Source organism: Astyanax mexicanus, chromosome 17, assembly GCF_023375975.1.
Source record: "Astyanax mexicanus isolate ESR-SI-001 chromosome 17, AstMex3_surface, whole genome shotgun sequence".
NCBI lineage: Eukaryota > Metazoa > Chordata > Actinopteri > Characiformes > Acestrorhamphidae > Astyanax > Astyanax mexicanus.
This window is the reverse complement of record NC_064424.1, coordinates 19,569,714-19,592,759: the sequence shown is the minus strand read 5'-3', so window position 1 is coordinate 19,592,759 and position 23,046 is coordinate 19,569,714. Positions and strand designations below refer to the sequence as shown.

The following is a 23,046-nucleotide window of genomic DNA, read 5'->3' as shown; positions in this document are numbered from 1 at the left end:
ATAAAACAACAAAGTTCATTTTACTCAAACATGTACTTATAAATAGCAAAATCAGAGAAACTGACTCAAAGACTGAAGTGGTTTCTTAATTTTTTCCAGAGCTATATATATATATATATATATATATATATATAATATAGATACTGTATTTTATTGCCTGCTGCAGCTACTGCATGGATTAAAAGACCATCGCGCCTAACACACAAGCAGTTCCTCGAGGCACGTCTGTCAGGGACTTTTGTGGAATTTATGAAGCAAAAATTGCTAATCGCCTATTATTAATAAAGCTTATGAAACTCTTAAGTCATGCATTATTCATCACCTTTACGCAAGCTGCTCCCAGTTCGTTCTGATTATGCCCTTGAAGTTAAGCAAGGTCTCCGGAGAGGCGTTATTGCTATTATAAGGATCTTTATGGCATCAAGCTTGGAAGCTTGCCCACCCTGTTTTGACTACTCTCTCTCTCTCTCTTAACCAAACCCCCTTATCAGCAGCCAATTGCAGCAGCTGAATGTAAGTTGTAGACTAGGGTATGCTAGGGTGTCTAAGTCTAAGTCTAAGTCTATTCTAAACAGTATGTCATTGATTGTAGCTAGTTTTAGACTAGTATTGTGCAGAACATCAGTTGCAACAAGGAGATTTAAAGGGGCACTAAACCCCACTGATTGTTGCTGATCGGCTCTAATTCGAAAAAGTAGTTTGGGAGGGGCACTGGGTGATGTATGGGTTTAGGGGCGTGGCAGAAGGGAGAGCTGATTGGCTGAGCTTCAGCAGCAGAAGTGTGCCTCTGATAGGTATTACTGATTGACTGATTTGCATATTGTGATGTGTCTGAGTACCAAAGTACCCAAACACATCATCCTCCCCTATAGCACAGTTGAACCTTAGAGGGGGAAAAGGTCCAGAGAGGAAAAATTAACACAGTAAAAGCATTTTTTAAAGGTTAGGAAATGTTTACAAAAAAATAAACAGGACTGGTATGTTTTATTACTTTAAAGGAACATATTTCAACTATTAATGGAAGAAAAACAAAACATGGTTTAGGGTTTAGTGGCTCTTTAGGGTTTAGTGGTGCATCAAAACTAGTAGTATGTAAAGTAAGAGAAGAACAAAATACAGTTAGACAGCATAGATTGATGGTTTTAAACAATCTGCAGCCAATCAGGAATGATTACCAACATCTCATCATCATCTACACATTTATTTAATTATATCATATTAGTCGTGTTCTAGTCATTTATTGTATCTTTCTTTTTTACCGTGGTTGCAACCTGAATCTTCCTGCAGGACAAAAGTAGTGTTATTTAGATACCATATAAAGGGTTTTAATACTTCTTTTAATTAACAGTATGTGCTTTATAGGCTAATACTCTATTTTCAAATATTGCACGGATTGTTAAAGGCAGAGACCAAACTCCATATATGCAGCAATTGTGTATTTTAGGAGATTGACGGTGGCTAAATGAATAAAAAATGTTCTTTTTATGAATATATTAATGGCAAAACTGACTGCTCTCATGACACCTAATTAGTGCACTTGAGCAGAGGCACTTACTGTGATTTGGAATGACCCTGTAGCAAAATATCCCAGATTAGTAAACCAGATCCAGTAGGCAGTAAGACTCACCATATTCTCACCATACACGCACTATACATGCACTATCAATGAATGTCTGTTTTCTAGTCTATTTTCATACATTAGGTGCACTGAATTATAACGTGCATTATGCGACACTAGTAAGGAACAGGGGTGTCGCCATGTTTTCCTTCTAATTCAGCAGGTCTCAATGCTTGGTGGTGTTGGTGGTGGTGGCATAACTTACTTAAGTAAAGCTAAGCTAAGTAAACAACACTGTAATTCTTAAAAAGTCAAGCGAGCTCTCAATGTTAATCCACACAGATCAGATTTCTCTCCTGAAAACTCTTTTTATATGTGTGAGTAAAGCACTTCTGTTTGCTTACAGTAAGCATAGATTTCCAGATTTCCACTAAGGCTGGGTGGAGCAGCATTAACATTAGCAGCTAACAGTAAATGCCAACTGACAGCGCTACACTGAGGAACTCTTAGTATTTAAATAAGCCAGGGTGATATTAGCTAGTGTTTTGTCAAACGTGGCTTGGTTTAAAGGCGAAAGAGCTAGCTTTTAGCACTTAGTGCAGTTAGCGGCTAATGCTAATGCTGCTCCAGCAGTGCTAGCTGGGGTTAGCAGCAGGCTACAGTCCAATATAATTGCCTCTGAATGGCAAATGATCTAGCTCTTAGCTCTTTACTGCTCCTTACAGCCTGACTAAATTTCATACATAAGGCGCACCGGATTCTAAAGGGCACTGGATTATATTTATGTCACATTTTATTAGTGACGTAAAATAACTTAAAATAACTTAAAATAAACAAAAATAGTTTTGTGACACGCCTAGAAGCAATCTAATAAATTTTAGCAGCTTGTAAACTTGAGCATAGAGTAAGAGGCAGTATACATTTAAGCTAGGCTACAATTAGACCTGCTGTATATAATAATACAGTAGGGCCGCAACTAATGATTATTTTGGTAGTTGACTAATCAGACGATTATTATTTATTATTTTTATTTATATAAAACGATAGAAACAGCAGAACATGAGGTTTAAATGGCATTTAAATATCTGAATGTCATCTAAACATGAAAATTACTGATATTTAGTGATTTAATATGTAATCTGTTGTGTTTGGGTACATTTGGAGACACAGTCTCCCATTGCGCTTTTGTCCCCATCACTTTGTGTAATGCAGTACTGTTACAAATGAACGATTAGTCGACAATGGAATTTGTAGTCGACAAATTTAAATAATCAATATTGTCGATTATATCGACTAATCGTTGCAGCTCTAGCTGTATGTTCATCTGTTGCATAGACTGTGTATAGCTGGACAGAGCATCGTCTCTCAAAAGTGAAGCCACCACAGGTCGGGCGCCCCCTGCTGTTGGGTTGCAGAAAGCTGTGTAACCCCACCCATCCCCATAGGTTTCAATGCCAAAACAGACAACTTTCAATCACGTTTTTTTCCAATATACTGTAATTCTACCTCCATTATTTAAATGCAACAGCTAGTGTAACCTCCTCTGGTCTCTACTGCTCAGACTCTGGTTTCAGGATCGCCAACATGGCGCAAGATTTTGGCTTCATTTTCATTGAATGAATGGTAACGGCGACACGGCGTCCATCTTTTTTACAGTCTCTGATCTGGTGCAGTTGGTGCCAGGTCTTCAAGGCTTTTAGTGGCTCCTGATTGCACTTCTCCACATTGAGCATGAGGATGAATCATCTAACCTTTAGGAAAGAACACTTCCTACCGACTGGAGAGTAGTTATCTAGACGCATCAACAAAACATGCTAGCGTGCTTTCTTTCGTTCTTTTTTTTTTCTTTCTTTTTTCTTTCGTGTCTTGTCCTGGATCTTCTCTGCACAAGCTGCCTCTGCAAGACAGGAATGACTAGAGCTTTTCCATGGGCAACACAGTCAGGACAGCATCCTGCCACACTTCATATCAGCCTCAGCCATAGCAAGACCCCCTCGGCCATGTGTTTGTACTACTGCACACAATGCTGGGCTCTGGAACGTTGATTAGACTACACACACACACAAACACACACAAACACATGAGCGCACACACACACAAATACACAAATGACATACTCCCAAGTGTTGACGCTCCGCCAAGGTCTTAGAGGAGCAAATTAAAAGAGAAAGAGAGAGAGAGAGAGAGAGCTGAGTGACTGAGACCTCGTCGCCGGGCATCCTCACACGAAACCTAGTAACCGGCTTAATGATGAGATTCATACCCAGAGTGCAATTCCTTGATTAGTCACGTGTCCGCGCCTGTCGAGAACACGCTGATATGCTAAAAGGTGAGGTGAGATCTACGACACGTGACTCCTCTTCATCTTCTCTTCATTACATGTAATGGATAACGCAGCGGTAGCAGTGTCACTATTGATTATATTCATATATTATTAAACTGACGTGCTAAAAGTCAGGAAATGTCAGTAGTAGAGTCTGTAGAGCGGTCATGGTCAAGTGTTGTAGCTCAGAGGACACTTTGAGAACGTCCACGCTTGTATAAGTTGTGAGGTGATATCTTGTGTGTGAGTGAGGTCAAGTACTGGTCGGCCAGCATGCTCATGGCAAGGCGAATGTTATTATCATTGAATTAAACCGAATAGAACTGAATTAAAGTTTGATTGGTGCCTGATAAATATGAACTTTCCAATTTATTCCATAATATTCCTTGATCCACAATGTCACAGGTGTAAAGAAAGTATGTAATAGAAGGAATAACCAACCAACAATATTCATATATTCATATATCATATATTCATATCATATATTCATATATTATTAATATATTATTTAACTGACGTGCTAAAAGTCAGGAAACGTCAGTAGTAGAGTCTGTAGAGCGGTCATGGTCAAGTGTTATTCATCAGAGGACACCTTCAGAACGTGCACGCTTGTATATGTTGTGAGGTGATATCTTGTGAGTAAGGTCAAACACTGGTCGGCCAGCATGCTCATGGCAAGGCCACTGTAATTGTCATTGAATTAAACTGAATTAAATTGAATTAAAGTTTGATTGATGCCTGATAAATGGGAACTTTCCAATTTATTCCATAACATTCCTTTATCCACAATGTTACATGCGTAAAGGACGTATGTAATAGAAGGAATTACCAATGACCCACAGTGGACAGCAGAGTGGGTGGTAATCAATCAATCAATCAATCAATCCATCAAACTTTATTTCCACTCGGTAAATACATTGAGGGTAACCCTCATTTTCAATGAAGCCGAGTTTACATCAAATTAAAGGGATTGAAAATTAAGTTTAAATGATAAAAACAAGCAAACAATGTAAGATTTAATTAAGAAAAAAATAAAATAATTCAAAATAAAAGCATATGCAAACAGGCTAAAATGTAGAGCAATAAAACAAAGAGATAAATATGTAGAATAAAAACATATAAACACAGTTAAAGAAATAAAGGACTAAAATAACCACAAAAGTTTATCGAAAAGTAAATAATGGAATTAAAATAAATAATAATAAAAAAAAAAACATAAAAAAAATAAAAGGAAGAAATCAATTAAATGAAATGAATAAAATAAATAAAATAAAAGGGCTAAAAGGTAAAACATAAAATTAGATAAATAAAAGAACAAAATAATTTAAATTAATAACAAGGTAAAAGAAAAACTCAACTAAAACAGTTACAGGCTGTCTGAAGGTGGTTAGATATTAAAAGTTTAAAATTTATTAAAACATTTTAAGATTTAAAATGTAATGATCATGACCCGGCGGCATCTGGCTAGAATAGTCCATGAAAACAGACAAACAAAGCAAGACTTTGGAAGAAACCACTTTCTATATTCAATGCAGGAGGCACCACAAGTATATCCCACAGGTATAGACAGAGAATGATCTACTGCCACTATGGTCGGGAGATCATTGGTTTGAATCCCAGTCATGCAGCTTGCCATCAGCTGCCGGAGCCCTGAGAGAGCACAATTGGCCTTGCTCTATCCAGGTGGGTAGATGGCACTCTTTCCACTCATCACTCCTAGGGTGATGTCAATCAGCACTAGGCATCTGTGAGCTGATGTATTGAAACTGAGTCGCTTTGCTTTCCTCCGAGAGCGCTGGCGACTCGCCACAATGTTACATCACCTTCCTTGGGTTGTGGCATCACTATTGATAGAGGATGTACAGCTGAGTAGGAGCTGAATGGGTGAGACAATCAGCCTAGCTAATTTGGGAGAAAAATTGCCATGAGAGAAAATTAAAAATAAATCTTAAAAAAAAAAAGAATATCCCACAGGTTAGTGCAGAATTCTTTACTTTGGGATATGGATATGTTATAGGACACAGTACTAGCTCCTGTCCCATGACACAACAGTCATTAATTAAGACTTAGATCTTGCACAAAGATCTAAAACTAGAAAGCCTTTAAGAACACTCAGGTTACTTAATGGTGCAGCCCTTAAGCACTGGCCCCATTATTAAGGTCTGCAGGGTAATTGCAAAGAATAACTGAAAGGATAATACCCTCTCTCGCCTTCCCTTGGTGTGTATGATGACCCTCCCTCTCCCCACGACTGTGTCTTTAGGTAGGTCATGGTGTTTTTCAGGTACAGTACATTTTAGCCTATTATCCAACTGCAAAATCCATTTTCTTTTTAGCCTTAGCCTGAATTTTTGATTTTAGTTTTGCAGAATCTATTCTTCCCTCCACCAAAACCACTGTAGGCAATCCCTGTGGCAGACTGGGGCTCAGCAAGAGTATTTCAAGGGAAGAGCGGGAACTTGACATTCACATACTTGTGTAACATCAAGTACATGTGACTTAAATTATTCATATTGCTCTAAATAAAAGCTTCATTTTATTAAACTTAGGCTAATGTCGATCATTAGATCTGTTGATAGATTAAAAACATATATCTATTGCACAATTTACCGTGAGTAATCACGGTAAATTATATTTTTCGATCTAAGCTTTTAAAAAGTTGGAATTTAAAGTGACAAGTCGTAAGTTTTGGTGATTTAATCACCTCTCTGGTGAGAATGTGTAATTGCACAAAGCATTTGGAAGATTTTGTTTTTTTGGTTAATGTAAATGTGTAAATTGCTGTGTGAAATTCTATGTTTTTGAACATATTATATTGCTCATTTAGTTAATTTATAAAATACTGTCAATATGTAAATGCTAAAAATTGTATCTAATGCACACACCAGACCACTCTGTTTTTGGAATTAATATATTAGATGTTGACTTTATTAGAATATTTTGTTCCCTCCTAAGTCAGGAATATATTAAACATATTAAACCTCCTTTTAAAATAGGTCTGTGGAATAACCCTGGTTTTTAATCCCAGTTTATATTCATATTGGCATGTTCTCCTCCACCAGTCTCACACACTGCTTTTGGATAACTTTATGCCACTCCTGGTGCAACAATTCAAGCAGTTAGAATTAGCTTGGTTTGATGGCTTGTGATCATCCATCTTCCTCTTGATTATGTTATAGAGGTTTTCAATTTGGTAAAATCAAAGAAACTCATTACGTATATTTTACACAAAACCACTTTCACATAAACAATACTCACCAGCTCTATTTTTGTTTTCAGTTTCAGTCCCTTTCAGAATGAGCTGTTTAAGGGCTCTGTCACTTTTATGCAAATAAGCTGTTGCTGGCCACTCCCCATGTATATGCTAAGAATTAAAAAAACTATAGCAAAAGACAGACAAGCTATGCTTAACTATGATACAAGCACAAAATAAATTGAATTACTTGAAAGTACTTACATCTCCCTCATCTACTGCCTTGTCACAGACCCAACCTGACTTGCCATAGATCCCTCCATCAGACAAAGTCTGCTGGTTAATTCCTTATTGTGACGTCTCAATAAGTGAGTCATTCAAACGGATCATAGAAACATATGATTCCTGACACCAGGAAACTCTTTCAACTGATTCATAGAAAAATGGATGAATGGATTTCTTTACGATTGTTTATAGGGGTAGTAGAGACCCAAGTGGAAATATAAAAGCATGCAAAAAGTGAGTTTTGCATAATATACACCTCTGGAAAATAGTAAGAGACCACTTTAAGATGTTGAGTTTTTTTATTTTACCAAATTGAAAACATCTGGAATATAATCAAGAGGAAGATGGATGATCACAAGCCATCAAACCAAACTGAACTGCTTGAATTTTTGCACCAGGAGTGGCATAAAGGTATCCAAAAGCAGTGTGCAAGACTGGTGAAGGAGAACATGCCAAGATGCATGAAAACTGTGATTAAAAACCAGGGTTATTCCACCAAATATTGATTTCTGAACTCTTAAAACTGTATGAATATGAACTTGTTTTCTTTGCATTATTTGAGGTCTAAAAGCTCTTCATCTTTTTTGTTATTTCAGCCAGTTCTCATTTTCTGCAAACAAATGCTCTAAATGACAATATTTTTATTTGGAATTTGGGAGAAATGGTGTCTGTAGTTTATATAATAAAACAAAAAATTTCATTTTACTCAAATATATACTTATAAATAGCAAAATCAGAGAAACTGATTAAGAAACTGAAGTGGTCTCTTAATTTTTTTCCAGAGCTACAAATGTAAAGCATAAACATAAGATAAAAGTATATTCATATTAATATAATCATATTAATCACATTTAATACGTAGTTAAAATGCTACTACTTCCAATATTCATAGTACTTTTGGGAATGAGACAAAACAAATAAATGCATACTGTGTAATAAATGGTGAACTGGCAAAAAAAAACACATAAAAAAATCTAAAAAGGATTAATTGTGTGCATTAACACACTGTTGCTAACAGAAATAACCTTTGACATTGAAAGTAATTTTTTTAATTGAAATAAAAAAATAAGGGAAACAAAGGCACAATTACACTATACAGGAATATTATATAACACAGTTATAGCAGATAGTTCTGACCTTGCGGTGTGTCTGGCATGGAGGCCCTGTAGGAGTCTCTTGATAATGCCACTCCGACCCAATTACTTTAGGTAACCGTCTGCCTTATTCATGTGTAACCAGGCAACAACCACAAGCCCCTAAAATGCCACAGCTCAATTTAAAATGACAAGAAAGTCTCCTGCCTAAAAACAAACAGCAACAAACTGAATTTTACAGCATAAACAGCATCCCAACAACAATATTATACATATTTCTGCCTTTATGTTCTCAAAATCTAATTATAAATACTGTTACACCAATAAAAGCTGTGCAGAATCGCAAGATTCTCCAGCATTCTGCAATATTATTTGTTTTATTTAATCTCCTGTTCAACCTTTCTGTACAGTTTGTATTTATTTACTGCAAGAACGAGCCGGTTCAATACAAACACAGTTAGTCCGAGGTTACCTTCGCCTGTGCTGCCTCGTTATAAATAATTCACATTTTCTTGCTCATTTCTCTGCTATAACGATCTTACACAGCGCCTGACATTTCAAAGATGCATTTTGATCTGCGGGATGAAAAATAAAAGGCTTAAGCACACTTTTCTGATGTTCTCCAGACACAAAGAAAGAAAGAGAGAGAGAGAGAGAGAGAGAGAGAGAGAGGGACGGACCTTAAAATAACTCGTCTGGAGTGTGGGCCGTCTGGAGTGGTGACAGGGTCAGTTTTAGCGAAGCCACAGGTCAGCGAAACTCTGTAAGAACTTTTTATTTGCACTTTAGATTTCGCCCGACTTTCAGCTGCCACATAAAGCTTTTGTGTTTAAAAGCTGCTGATTGTTGGAGTGCATATAAGATGTCCAACAACCAATCTGAATATATTTTCTCCAAGTCCATGTTATCTGAGGTACAACTGACAAAGTGTTTGACATTTGCAGCCATTTTCTGCCATAGATCCCTCCATCAGACAAAGTCTACTGGCTAATCCTACTGTGTACTGTGTGTACAAGTTTCTCGCACAGGTGAAGAAGGTTGGTGGCAGGATGGTTCTATGCAGGTTTCCTCATTGTGATGTTTTAATAAGTGAGTCATTTAAAAGGCTCATAAAATAAAATAAAATACCATATAAAACCAGGAAATTTTTTCGAATGATTCACAGAAAACAGATGGACTTTTTTTTTTTTTTTTCACGACTGTTTATAGGGGCGGTTGAGACCAAAGTGGAAATTTAAAAGCATGCAAAAAGTGAGTTTTGCATGATATACAGCTCTGGAAAAAATGTACTTCACTTCAGTTTCTGAATCAGTTTAGCTGATGTTGTTATTTATATATGTTTGAGTAAAATGAAGTAATATAAACTACAGACAATATTCTCCCAAATAAAAGTATTGTCATTTAGAGCATTTACTTGCAGAAAATGAGAAATGGCTGAAATAACAAAAAAGATGCAGAGCTTTCAGACCTCAAATAATGCTAAGAAAACAAGTTCATATTCAATATTTGGTGGAATAAGCCTGGTTTTTAATCCCAGTTTTCATGCATTTTGGCATTTTGTTCTCCTCCACCAGTCTTACACACTGCTTTTGGATAACTTTATGCTTTTTCCTCCTGGTGCAAAAAGTCAAACAATTCAGCTTGGTTTGATGACTTGTGATCATCCATCTTCCTCTTGATTATATTCTAGAGGTTTTTAATTTGGTTGAATTAATTTTTTTCCAGAGCTGTATATATAAAGAATAAACATAAGATAGATAGAGATCTGAGACACATTGAGCAAAAATAAGATTTGAGTCAATACAGCCTTAGTCTGGGTGGGACATGGCAAAAGTATGGTACATCTTGTACCCTGGTACACGTTTGGTACATTTCATTGGAAGAATAATGGGCCTGGCTCTCTCTCTTGGTGGGTAGGATGGCTCTCCCTCTCCCCCGTAACATATCTTCTATCTTCTCAGGTAGTTAATGTAGTCTGAGGTACAACTGACAAAGAGTTTGACATTTGCAGCTTGGAATTGCTGGTACTTTGTGCAAACCACTCTTTTTCCTTCTTTCCTCCACCACCAGTGCCACCGTTGGCGATAGAACCACGGGTGGTTAATAAGAGTGCATTCCCCGTGGCAGACTGCCGCTCGACTCGACACGAACTCAATAGTAAAATCTGCTGATTGTCGCAATGCTTTTAAAACGTCCAACAGCAAATCAGAAACTTTTCCTGCTCTTAAACCACAATTGCTTCCATTCAGCGCATGTTGGCTAGCTCCGCTTCGTCAATAGCAATTGGCAAGTGTATAGATTCTTCCTCTGGTTTTTCTGTAGTGGTCTGCAGAAAGTTGCTCATTACTGAGGGAAGTAACGCTTCTGCTGTGCAGCTGGCAGGATGAACTCTGCTGCGCACCTGATGCTCTCGCCGTAGGAGAAAAAAAAAAAAAAAAGTGTTGACAAAGGAAGACACCTTGCCAAAGTTAGCTCGAGCTCAATAAGCAATAATCTCTTAACTCCAGCCGGCTTAAACATCCTGCCGGCCCGAGCCAATATCCTGCCGCTTTCGGGTTTTATCTCCTCGACTCCTCAATCCCCGCCGCTCCCCCGGAGGAGCCCGTCAGCCTCTCCAACTTCATCTCACTCCTAGTTTGGGTCCAGCTAATCTGTAATTAATTAGGTGCCTCTGCGGCGGTTGCAGTAATTACAGGTCAGTCCACTGATCCCTGCACACTTTCAAATCCGAATCCATCACTGTCCGGCCCGACGCGTGCCGGCCGCTCTGCGATTTGCCTGCCACGCGCTTCAGTACACCCAAAACTTTTCTGTTGCTACCAGCACAACTTTTTTAATATCATCCCTGGAGCGCTCGTTTGTCCAAGGCGTCCTGCAGTGGGACGGAGGTGAGTGATGGGGTAAAAAAAAACAACAGAGGCAAATGTGTAGACCCGAGCCGGCTTTGATGAAGTTTCATCGTTTTGACAGCGTGTCCGTGGCCAGCAGACTCCTTCTGAAAATTTAGTAATGGATTCTTTAATTAACTTACTTCTTTAAATAAACTTACAGTAATTCTGCCCCTAAAGGAATATATCGACCGTACTACTCTTAACAATCATATCAGAAAAAAAGTTAATACAGTATAGATTAGTGTCAGTGTGTCTCTTTGCTATTGTAAGAACAGGAAAAGTACACCTTGCACAGCTCGAAACACGTAAAAAGCATAAACTAATTCTCTTCTTTAATCATGGGTGTGTTTTTGGGCATAAAGTCCAATAAACCAATCAGCCTGTCAACTTGCCATTCCCTTAAAAGAGCCAGGTGACTTTGACTTGGTCGGATTGGTATTTTAATGGTGCGGCGCTTCTGCTCTTCTCAGCAGAGGACACTGGCCTGCTGTGAAGGTGAGCAAGCAGGTAATTTACAGGAACGTGTGACTAATGACTGTTGTCAGGGTTTTAACCAGTCAGTGGCGCACCTGTGTTTTCCATTGCCAAAACAAAAACATGCCAGATATTTACCTAAACACATCTCACTTTCAGACCACCACACTCAGCAGCGTAGATATTTTCACAAGCTCTATTTTTATTTAAATGTCAAAGGAGAAAATAGGTGTAAAAAAATGCAGTGTTGCAGGGTGTAAGATAGCAATAAGCATTGTGACGTGATATGGCCCACAGTGTTTCTTACATTGACTTTATCTTCTGTTTAATACAGACAGTATTAACACATGAGATTTTATATTCTGCACAGCCAACTTCCATTTTACAGCCATTCCTGTATTTCAGGTATGTAAAATAATAAAATAAAAAATAGGAGAAAAAAAAACAGGAGAAATGTAGAACTAGTTATGTGACTATGTTTTTATGTAAAAAAAAAAAAAAAAAGAAATAATGTTGCAATTATGAACAGGTGATACCAGTGGGTGATTGTTTTTTTTGATCTGGTAAAAAAAAAAAAAAAAAAAACAGTATCCAAAGGCTGAGATTTTAGGAGCAAAGATAAGCAGAGGACCTTCAAAAAAAATCTGTAAAAATCCAAAAGCAAGGGTGTGTCATGGTATGAGGTGGTGCTACTACACTTCTAAATAAAATAAAAAAAGGTTCTGTCTGGTCAAATAAAAACAGGGTCTTGTGCGCTTTTTGGACGATTTTCCATTTTGCACTAAATAATAAAAGAACGTAATTTTTTTAGCGCTCACGGTTGTTGTGTTTACTGTTTATACTGCGAGGGGTGCAGCATGTCCATGAGTGGCTAATGGCTATGCACTTCGGATATCGGATATTTTGTACCAATCAACAATTCAATATTAGAATACTTGAATTAGGCCCTTTTCAGTAGCTCTTTCAAGTTGCCCACACATAGAACGGCCAACCGGGAATTTTACCGCCTGGTGTACACTCTATGAGCAGTCCATCCCTGAGTACAGGTACTGGACTTCCCAGTCTGCAGTCCTGCCTTTTCTCCAATAGAGAATGTGTGGAGGCAAAAAATTAGAGACAAAAATAAAAAAATATGCAGTGATGGGAGTAACGGCGTTGAAATAAACAGCGTTACCGCGGCTGTTACTTTTTTTTAGTAACAATTAATCTAACAAATTACTCTGACTGTAACTATAATGCCGTTACCATTTCCAACACCCTGTTACTGCATGTTACTTTAGCCGCTTAATTTATTTATTTTTTTACTTCGCACATACAGACTAAGGCGCAAGTGTGTGTGTGCGTTGTGTGTGTGAGTCACAAGGGAGAGGAGGATGTGATAACCGCCTAAGCAATAATTGTTGTCTTTGCTGTTGTGCACTCTATTCATCTGGCTTACGAAACACGCTCTGAGATGGTGGGGGCTGGGGGGGGGTTACGGGGGGCGAGTAACACAAAAGTAACGCAATAGTTAATTTTACTGGGAACTAGTTACTTTTATAGTGGAGTAACTCAGTTACTTTTTTAGAGAAGCAACGAGTAACTATAACTAATTACTTTTTCAAAGTAACGTGCCCAACACTGAAACCACTATGTGATCAACATTTGACAACAATGACGCTGTGACTTACCAAAGACGGTGCGCGCTGGCACTGACTCGCGGTTGAGCCAGAAGGACACCTGGGAGAGGATGACCGTCATGATGCAGGGCAAATACGTCTGGATAACAAAATAGCCGATCTTCCTTTTCAGATGGAAATACGTTGTCATCACCACATATTCTCCTAAAGGAGGGGAAAGAGGGAAAAAGGGGAAAAAGAGAAAAATGCAGAAAGGGTGTAGAGGGGGTGGTTAGCAGAGAAAGAAAGAGAAAGAAAGAAAGAAAGAAAGAAGATATGCATTATTAATGAGGTTCATGTCATGTCCAGACAACGCAGGCCTACTGCTGAAATATTCAGAACTTTATTTGTGAAAGTTAATATGAAGAGAATGGAGAATATGATGCGATAGGGTCCACAGGGACGCGGGGCTGATGAGCTGCTTGTGCGTACAGCTCTTGAAAAAATTTGGATATCACTTCAGTTTCTGAATCAGTTTCTCTGATTTTGCTATTTATAGGTATATGTTTGAGTAAAATGAACATTGTTGTTTTATTCTATAAACTACAGACGATATTTCTCACAAATCCCAAATAAACATATCGTCATTTAGAGCATTTATTTGTAGGAAATGAGAAATGGCAAAAATATAAAAGATAAGAGACCACTTAATGATGTTTTTCCTTGATTTAACCAAATTCAAAACCTCTGGAATACAGTATAATTAAGAGGAAGACGGATGATCACAAGCCATCAAACCAAGCTGAACTGCTTGAAGTTTTGTACCAGGAGTAAAGGCATAAAGTTATCCAAAAGCAGTGTGTAAGACTGGTGGAGTAGAACATGCCAAGATGCATAAAAAAAACTGTGATTAAAAACCAGGGTTATTCCAGCAAATATTGATTTCTGAACTCTTAAAGAACTCTTAAACTCCTAAATTTCCTTCGGGATAAATAAAGTATCTATCTATCTATCTATCTATCTATCTATCTATCTATCTATCTATCTATCTATCTATCTATCTATCTATCTATCTATCTATCTATCTATCTATCTATCTATCTATCTATCTAAAACTTGAATATTAATATGAACTTGTTTTCTTTGCATTATTTGAGGTCTGAAAGCTCTGCATCTTTTTTTTTATTTCAGCCATTTCTCATTTTCTGCAAATAAATGCTCTAAATGACGATATGCTTTTTTGGAATTTGTGAGAAATGCTGTCTGTAGTTTATAGAATAAAACAACAATGTTCATTTTACTCAAACATATACCTATAAATAGCAAAATCTCCGAAACTGAAGTGGTCTCTTTATTTATTCCAGAGCTATAGATCATGTGATCTATGGTTTTCATTTAGTTACAAAGCTGTTGCTGAATGACTTATGTAAAAAAACATACCATGATACTGTGTATAAAAACATATGAGCAAGATAGATGAGTTGCCTTGCTCTCAATAAGCTCTGGAAATGCCTCAGTTTCTCTCTTTAATAACAATATCTTGGTTCTTTTACATCACAACATGACCAGAGGTGGCAATTCAGAGCACTATCAGTGAGAGAACATGTTTTCGCATCTCTTCGCACTGGAAGGCAGCAGACAATTAAACTGACAAAAAAAGGCCAAATAAACAGATACTCTCGCTTCTCCACAACAAACCGAAGGGGAACATTTATCTCTGTAGCTCTGCTGAGGAACACTGTAAAGCTGCCGCTTCATCCAGAGGCGAGTCGATTCAAAGCGCCGCCATCAAGCTGCAGTCAATTTACACCAGGGGCAGTTTCAATGCAGCCCACAAAACCACAGTATCTCTTTTTTCAGGCACTTACTGATTCAAAATGCAACCTTTTCTTTCTTACAGATCCTAATAAGATAGCTGTAATTGCACTCACATAAATAAAAAAAATTAAAATAAAGAAATGATCTGGCCAACAAAACAACACACACATAAAATACTCTCGAGCCCTGTTTGCCCATGGCCCATTCTAGAATTGTGGGTACAAGTATAGAAATATTTGACTTAGATTAGTGAACTCTGTGCATATTAAACCATATAAACCATTAACAAATTTACAAAGTTAAATAAGAATTTACATGGCACATCTAAAAACTAAAGATTCACTCAATTATGGCTGGGCAAGATTCAAAAAAATAATTATGATATATTTTTCCAATATTTGAGTAATTCTCAATTATTTGATGCACAAGCTATTGTTTCATTTACATTTTATTTGAACATTTTATTTAGATTTTATATAAATATTTTAACTTTTTTTTCAGCCCCCTTCAAGATTACGTACATAATATCTCATATAAAACACACTGCAATAACTACATAACTTCCTTGTATTTCAGTTCAGGAAAAGTGTAAAATATGAAAATCTCTGCCACATGAAATTTTATTTAAGTTTTTTTTACAGGTTTTTGACAGAAGCACATGATTAACTACAGAGATTCACTCAGGTGTGTACAATTTCAATTATTCCATTTTGGAAATCGCAAATGATTTAATTATTCAATTAATCAAAAATAATTTGATTTACCTCCCTGCCCTACATTCATTATTTTCAAAAATAATGATAGTTAAAAGTATTGAGTGTATTCTCAAAATTTGTATTTATTATTTTTTTAATAATTTTCTTGCTGCTTTCCCACCAGAGGAATCATTTTATTAGAAATAACTGCAAATTTGAATCAAGACCAGAAAATTGTGGCAAATATAAAATACATTTTAAATTACTTACGGTACATATTTTTCATTACATAAATAATGTAATCGATTTTCTATGTAATTGATTTCTTAACTATATACCTGTAAACAAAGGTAGCACAAAAAAAACAACTGAATTATTCATTATTATATACAATATAATAATAGTTAATATGTTGTTTTTAAATTGGAAAATGTATGTAACATTAGGATTAGTATTTAAAAGTGATTACAAAGGTTTGAATAAAGTTTTCTGGACAAATTTCAAAATAAGTATAGAAATGTACCCACAATTCTATAGAATGAACCCTATACAACCATGACAACTGTGAGATTTATGATCACAGCTTGTAATCATATTTTAATACAAACTTAATACATACAATTATAAGTGAAGTGAAGACTTTGCATCTGTTGCATCAATTCACAGTTTTCTTGACTTTGGCAAATGTTTGAAACCATAAGATTGAACATGATTTAACAGGCAGAGCTAGCAAAATTTCACTTATTCTCACTCACACTCTTAAAATAAAAAAATAATGCTACAATTATTTAACCCCTTAAACCCTTTACCCTCTGTAACCATATAAGGCCACAATTCAATATGGGCCTAAATTGTAACCCTGTGGGACTCCACAAGGTCTGAACAGTCTGAAAAGCTGAACAGCTATAAACTAGTTTTCCACTATTTGTAACAATGCTCACTAAATAAATAACACAGCATTGACCAAAGGGATTAAGGGGTTAAGTGATCTGTAATAGCAGCAGCAATAATGTGGCTCCAACCTGGGCCACATCTGGCATTTCCCATTGGCCAACATACCACATGCAATAATAAAATGATGGAAGAACTCATTCATATTTTTTAATCGTTTAATGCTAAAAGAAGAGACATTTCTTAATTTATACATAACATTACTGTTAAGCATAATTGAAAAAGAATTGAAAAAAAAAGAAATATTAAATAAATTAAGGATGATTGGAACAGTTTTTTTCTATTTTGTAGATGGAATAAAATAGCTGAACATATGATCAATTTCTGTAATATTGAACATTGTTCATTTAATTTTTATTTTTTTAAGAAAGAAGGGCTCAACAAAAAGCCCTATCTTTAATGTTTTGCATATAATTTGTAAAGCTAAACTGTAAAATGTCCCAATCACCCATAATTCACCCTATATATTGTATATATATGTATATAGATGTGAGATGAAGCTAACGACAGCCTTTATCTCACACCTACAGCATGCTAGCAATTTTATAGCAATTTTTCATGCTTTAAAAATAGCATTAGCACATGTACATGTAGAGTGAATGAGAGATGTGAGTATTTATTATGAATATTTAAGAATTCTAGTAAGTATTAGTAATTAGTATCCAATTGGGATGCACCCTATACCTGAAAAGTGCGTAACTCTACATGGACATGAACCACAGGGTTATAAGCTTTAGCTAAAGCTGTGCCTTTTCTGAGAAAAACAGAATGTTTTGCACACTTTAAGTTGTTTCCACTTCCAGGCAATTGTTAGCCTGTTGCTATCTGGTTGCAATGGCATTCCAGGTGGTTTCTATGGTGTTGTCAGCTGGTTGTTAAGGTATTCCAAGCGGTTGCTTTGATGCTGCAATCGCAAATCCTTGCTAAATGGGAGCTATAGTGTGGAAAGATGATCATGGTATTTCAAGGTGGTTGCTGTGGTGTTTGTTCAATGGTTCCTAGGGTGTTGGCAGGCAGTTGCTGGGGTATCCTAGGTGGTTGCTATGACATTAGCAGAGACTGCCAAAGGGTTGCTCAGGGTTGCATGCACAAACAAAAACTTGCATACAATCAGACCAAATGAACTTGAGTTGGAACAATGTCAATATGTCCAAAACTGCCTCTCACACTTGCTTGCATGCTTTCCCTCCATCTTAAATATCCTGTTTCACAACATTTCCCACAATCCACCTTTCACTGAAACTCCTGTCATGTCATGTCTTCTCCAGTCAATCAGGGGCAGTTCCCACATTCCCTCCACCTGCCAGTCTTCAGCCTCCTGTGTTTAAATACCTGTCTGTTTGCACTCTCACCTTGCGAAGTATTGCCAACTCCATTCTGTTTGTGTTTTTGATCTCTGGTCTTGACTGAACCCTTTTTGAATTTGTTAGTTCTATGTTTTGCCCTTGTCTGGTTTGCAGAGAGAGAGCAGATTGCCTCTCCCTCCTCCGGTGGTGGTGGCATCCGCTCCAGGTCCAGTGCCGACAATGCCAGCTGCCTCTGTTCCTGCCCCGGCAGTGGCATCAGCCCCTGTACCAGCGATGTCAGTCAGTCATCTCAGTTCCTGCTCCAGAGATGTCAGTCGTCCCTGTTTCTTGTATGGCGGTGGCATCTGCTGTTCCAGCTCCTGCTCAACTCGGGCTCTGTCCCCAGATGATTTCCCCTACGAGGGCAGGGGAAATTTACAGGGGGAAGAGGTGCATCATCAGTGGTTGAGGTTGTTAGCCTCAGGCCTCTGCACAAGAGAGGTGAGGCTAACAACATTGCATTTCATGAGGGTCCTCACAATAGAACTTCAGAGATTCCCTCATGAATGCGCCCACCAAACCTGTATTGCTTCCAGGCCATCTGCTTCAGTACCAGCGGCACCCACCGCCTCTCTTCCAGTACTAGAGGCACCCGCTGCCTTCGTTCCAGTACTAGCGGCACCCACGGCCTCTCTTCCAGTACTAGAGGCACCCGCTGCCTTCGTTCCAGTACTAGCGGCACCCGCCGCCTCTCTTCCAGTACTAGAGGCACTCTGGCCTCTGGTTCAGTACTGGGGTGCCCGCCATCTCTGCTCCAGTACCGGCAGCCCCCAATGCTGCATCAAAGGTTACACTGCCGGATAGAACTTTGCCTTGAATATACAGCAGAAAAAACAAGGGGATGATGAAGAAGAAGAAAAATGACATAAATCAAAATAATAAAAGTCTCAATTATACAGCAGAATCACATGCCATCTTCAAATGACAATCTTTTGAGTTCAGTCAATAAAGCATTCTAATCAAGTGTCTATTAAACCTCTATTGCTCTATTGCACTTCCTATGTCTTGTTCTCCACAAGTTTTTGCATCATTTCAGGGAAATTCCCTGGTGTAATGCCTTCAGGTAGCATATAATTGTGAAGTAGAACGAAAATGATACTTAATTTTTAAAAAAAAAATTTTTTAAATTTTATTCACCCCCTACACAAAGACTTAGTAGAACCACCTTTGCGGTTTGTCTCTACCAGCTTTGTGCATCTAGAGACTGAGATTTTTACACCATTCTTCTTAGCAAAGCAGCTCAAGCTCAAGTTCAGCCACGTTGGATGTAGAGCGTCTGTGAACAGCAATTTTCATGTCTTGCCACAGAAGCTCAATGCGATTTAGGTCAGGACATTGACTAAGATATTATATCACATGCATATTATTTGATCTTAACCATTCCACTGTAGATCTAGCTGTAGGTTTAGGGTCATTGTCTTGTTGGAAGGTGAAGCTTCTTCCCAGTCTCAAGTTCTTACAGGATTGCCCTGTATTTAGCTCAACTCTGGTGTGCTCTGGTTCACTCTGGTTCACAGTGGTGATGGTGTGTTCAGGATGATGAGCAGTCTTACTTATCTGCCACTTTGCATTTACGCCAAAAGGTTCAACTTTGGTCTGATTTGACTACAGCACCTTCTTTCACATTTCCCTTCTTTGCTGTGTTCCTACATGGCTTGTAACAAACTGCGAACAGCACTTCTTATGACTTTCTTTCAACAATGGTTTTCTTTTTGCTACTCTTCCATTAAGGCAAGATTTGTAGAGTGTACAACTCATAGATGTCTTGTGGACAGATTCTCCATCCTGAGCTGTGGATTTCTGCAGCTCCTCCAGAGTGACCATGGGCTTCTTAGCTGCTTCTCTGATCAGTGCTTTCCTTGCTCGATCTGTTAGTTTGTTTGGACGTCCATGTCTTGGAATGTTTGCATTCTTGGATGATGGATGGAACAGTGATCTTTGAGATGCTCAAAGCTTAGTATGTGTTTTTGAAACCCTAACCCTACTTTAAACTTCTCTACAACTTTATCTCTAACCTGTCTGGTGAGTTCCTGAGTTCCTTGGTCTTCATAATTCAGTTTTTTCAGTAGTGTTCTCTAACAAACCACTGAGACCTTTACAGAACAGATGTTTTATATATATATATACTGAGACTAAATTACACACAGCTGCACTCTATTAACTAATTAAGTGACCTCTGAAGGCAGTTGGATGCACTGGATTTTATTTAGGGGTTTCAGAGTAAAGGGGAAGGAACTAAATACTTTTACACTTAAATTCTTTCAGATCTTTAGTCGATTAACGTTTTGAAAACCATGTATCACTTTCATTCCACTTTACAATAGTGTACTATTTTGTGTTTGTCTGTCACTTAAAATCTTAATAAAATACATTTAAGTCTGTGGTTGTAAGGGGACAAAATGTAAAAAAGTCACTGTATATGGGGTAAGAAGAAAGCAAAGTTATTAGATATTTAGCTATAAAACTATTGTTTTAATACATTATGCTGAGAAACAAATATGGTTTGCATGGCTCTCTCAGACGCTCTCTCTTGTCTATGCATCCCAATGATGTCCAATTCATTTATTCAGCACTTACTGTCTTTCAGTATCTTGTCCAGGGCAGGGCATTGCATATAGAAATAGACTGGAGTAGGAAATGTAAGAACTGATGGTAGAGTTCTGGACGTCTGCGAGAAACGAGGCTTAAAGGCATCTGCCATATTCAGAGTTTAACATCAAATGATTGAATGATGAACTGCGCTGGCAACAAAAATGGACTGTAATTTGTTGCCAATTCAAATGAACCCCAGGCCTGGTTTCAATCAGAAGCATGATAGCTGCCCCCCTTCAGTCCACCTCCAAGGGTCCTTATCTGTGCAGTAGTGGGGAACATTTCCATATAAGAGAGCCGGAAAGTTGGAAGATTTTTCGCTTTGCATTTTAAAAACGCGTGCTCTGCTCAATCTTAAGTCCAAGTGTGTGCGGCTGGATAAAATGGCAGTGGGTAGCTGCCACTGTTGAGGGGTTTGAAGAGGACACACTCCACACCATCCACACTGTCCTTCCTTGAAATATTAATAAAAGAAGGGACACATGGTTTCATAATCCACGTAATCAGATATTCATCAGATTATTAATGACTCAACACTCAACACCAGTTTATGCTCTCTGTTTAGGGTTCAACAGATTAATGGGAAGATCTGTAACAATTCCTATGAAGTGGTATGAAAAGGTTTGGGCATCCTTGATCATTTTCATGATTTTTCTTTATAAATCATTATTTTTTCGGATCAGTAATTTCAGGTAAATATGTCATATAGCAGACAAACACAGTGATATCTGATCTCAGCGAAATGAAGTTTATAGGATTTACAGAAAGTGTGCAATAATTCTTTAAACAAAATTAGGAAGAAACAACAACAAAAAATACATCAATATTTAGTAGATCATCATTTTGCAGAAATAACAGCCTCTAAACTCTTCCTATAGCTTCCAATTACAGTCTGGCTTCTGGTTGTAGGTATTTTGGAGGATTCTTCTTTATAAAACACCTCCAGTTCAGTCAGGTTTGACGGTTTCTGAGCACGAACAGCACGCTTTAAATCACACCACAGATTTTTATAATATTCAGGTCTGGGGATTGAGATGATCTAAGATGATCATTCCAGAATGTTGTATTTGTTCCTCTGCATGAATGCTTTAGTAGATTTTGAGCAGTGTTTATATTTAGGGTCGTTGTCTTGTTGAAGTATCCATCCCCTGTGCTTTAACTTCAACTTTCTTACTGATTCTTAAACATTGTTCTCAAGAATCTGCTGATATTGACTGAAATCCATGCGATTAATCTTCAACTTTAACAAGATTCTCAGTACCTGCACTGATCACACAGCCCCACAGCATGATGATAGAACCACCACCAACTTAATTACTGAGGGTAGCTTTAAATGTTTGTCTTGAAATGCTGTGTTCTTTGTCCTCCATGCATAAATAACCGCCCTCCAAATAACTCAATATTAGTATCATCAGTCCACCTTCATCAGCAGCTTATTCCAAAATGAAGCTGGCTTTTCTAAATGTGCTTTAGCTTTAGCACACCTTAAGCGACTCTGTTTGTGGCGTGCGCTCAAAAAAGCATTATTTATTTATTTATTTATCTGCATTAATTACTCTCCCTGCAGCAAGATGATGTTGTAGGTCTGAGCTCTGGAGGTCTGTGGGTTGATTATGCCTGTTCTTACCATCCTTCACCTCTGCTTACCTGAGATTTTTCTTGTTATTTCACTTCAGGTCTTAACTAGAACTGTGCCTGTGGTCTTCCATTTCCCCACTATGTTCCTCACAGTGGAAACTGACAGCTGAAATCTCTGAGTCTTCTTCCTCTTAACCTTGATGTTTAGCAGTTTTTGTTTTCAGGTCATTTGAGAGTTGTGTTTTGAGGTTCCCATGTTGCCACTCTCTTCAGAGAAGATGCAAAGAGGAGGAAATCTTGCAACTGGCCACTTTAACCACTTTCTCATAATTTGATTCACCTGTGTGAATGTAGGTCAAGGGTCAATGAGCTTACCAAACAAATTTTGCGTTTCAGTAATTAGTGCTAAAGGTCAATACAATTCAATACAACGACAAGGGTTGCTCAAATTTACATACCTGACTAATTTAGTTTAAAGAATTATTGCACACTTTCTGTAAATCCTATAAACTTCATTTCACTTCTCAAATACCACTGTGTTCTTCTGCTATATGATATAGTTACCTGAAATTTCTGATCCGAAAAACCAATGATTTATAAAGAGAAATCGTGAAAATGACCGCGTACCATTTTCAGTCATTGACTGGACA

The 23,046-nt window shown here is 37.6% G+C and overlaps 1 protein-coding gene across 1 annotated transcript in view; it reads right to left on the bottom strand.

Annotated features, from left to right (window-relative positions):
- The window catches only part of LOC103031495 (gamma-aminobutyric acid receptor subunit alpha-3), a 237,099-nt gene that overhangs the window by 32,407 nt on the left and 181,646 nt on the right, over positions 1–23,046 (bottom strand). The window contains exon 8 of the mRNA XM_049466513.1: positions 13,489–13,641. Coding sequence (XP_049322470.1) covers positions 13,489–13,641 — 153 coding nt within the window. The remainder of the gene's footprint in view (positions 1–13,488; positions 13,642–23,046) is intronic.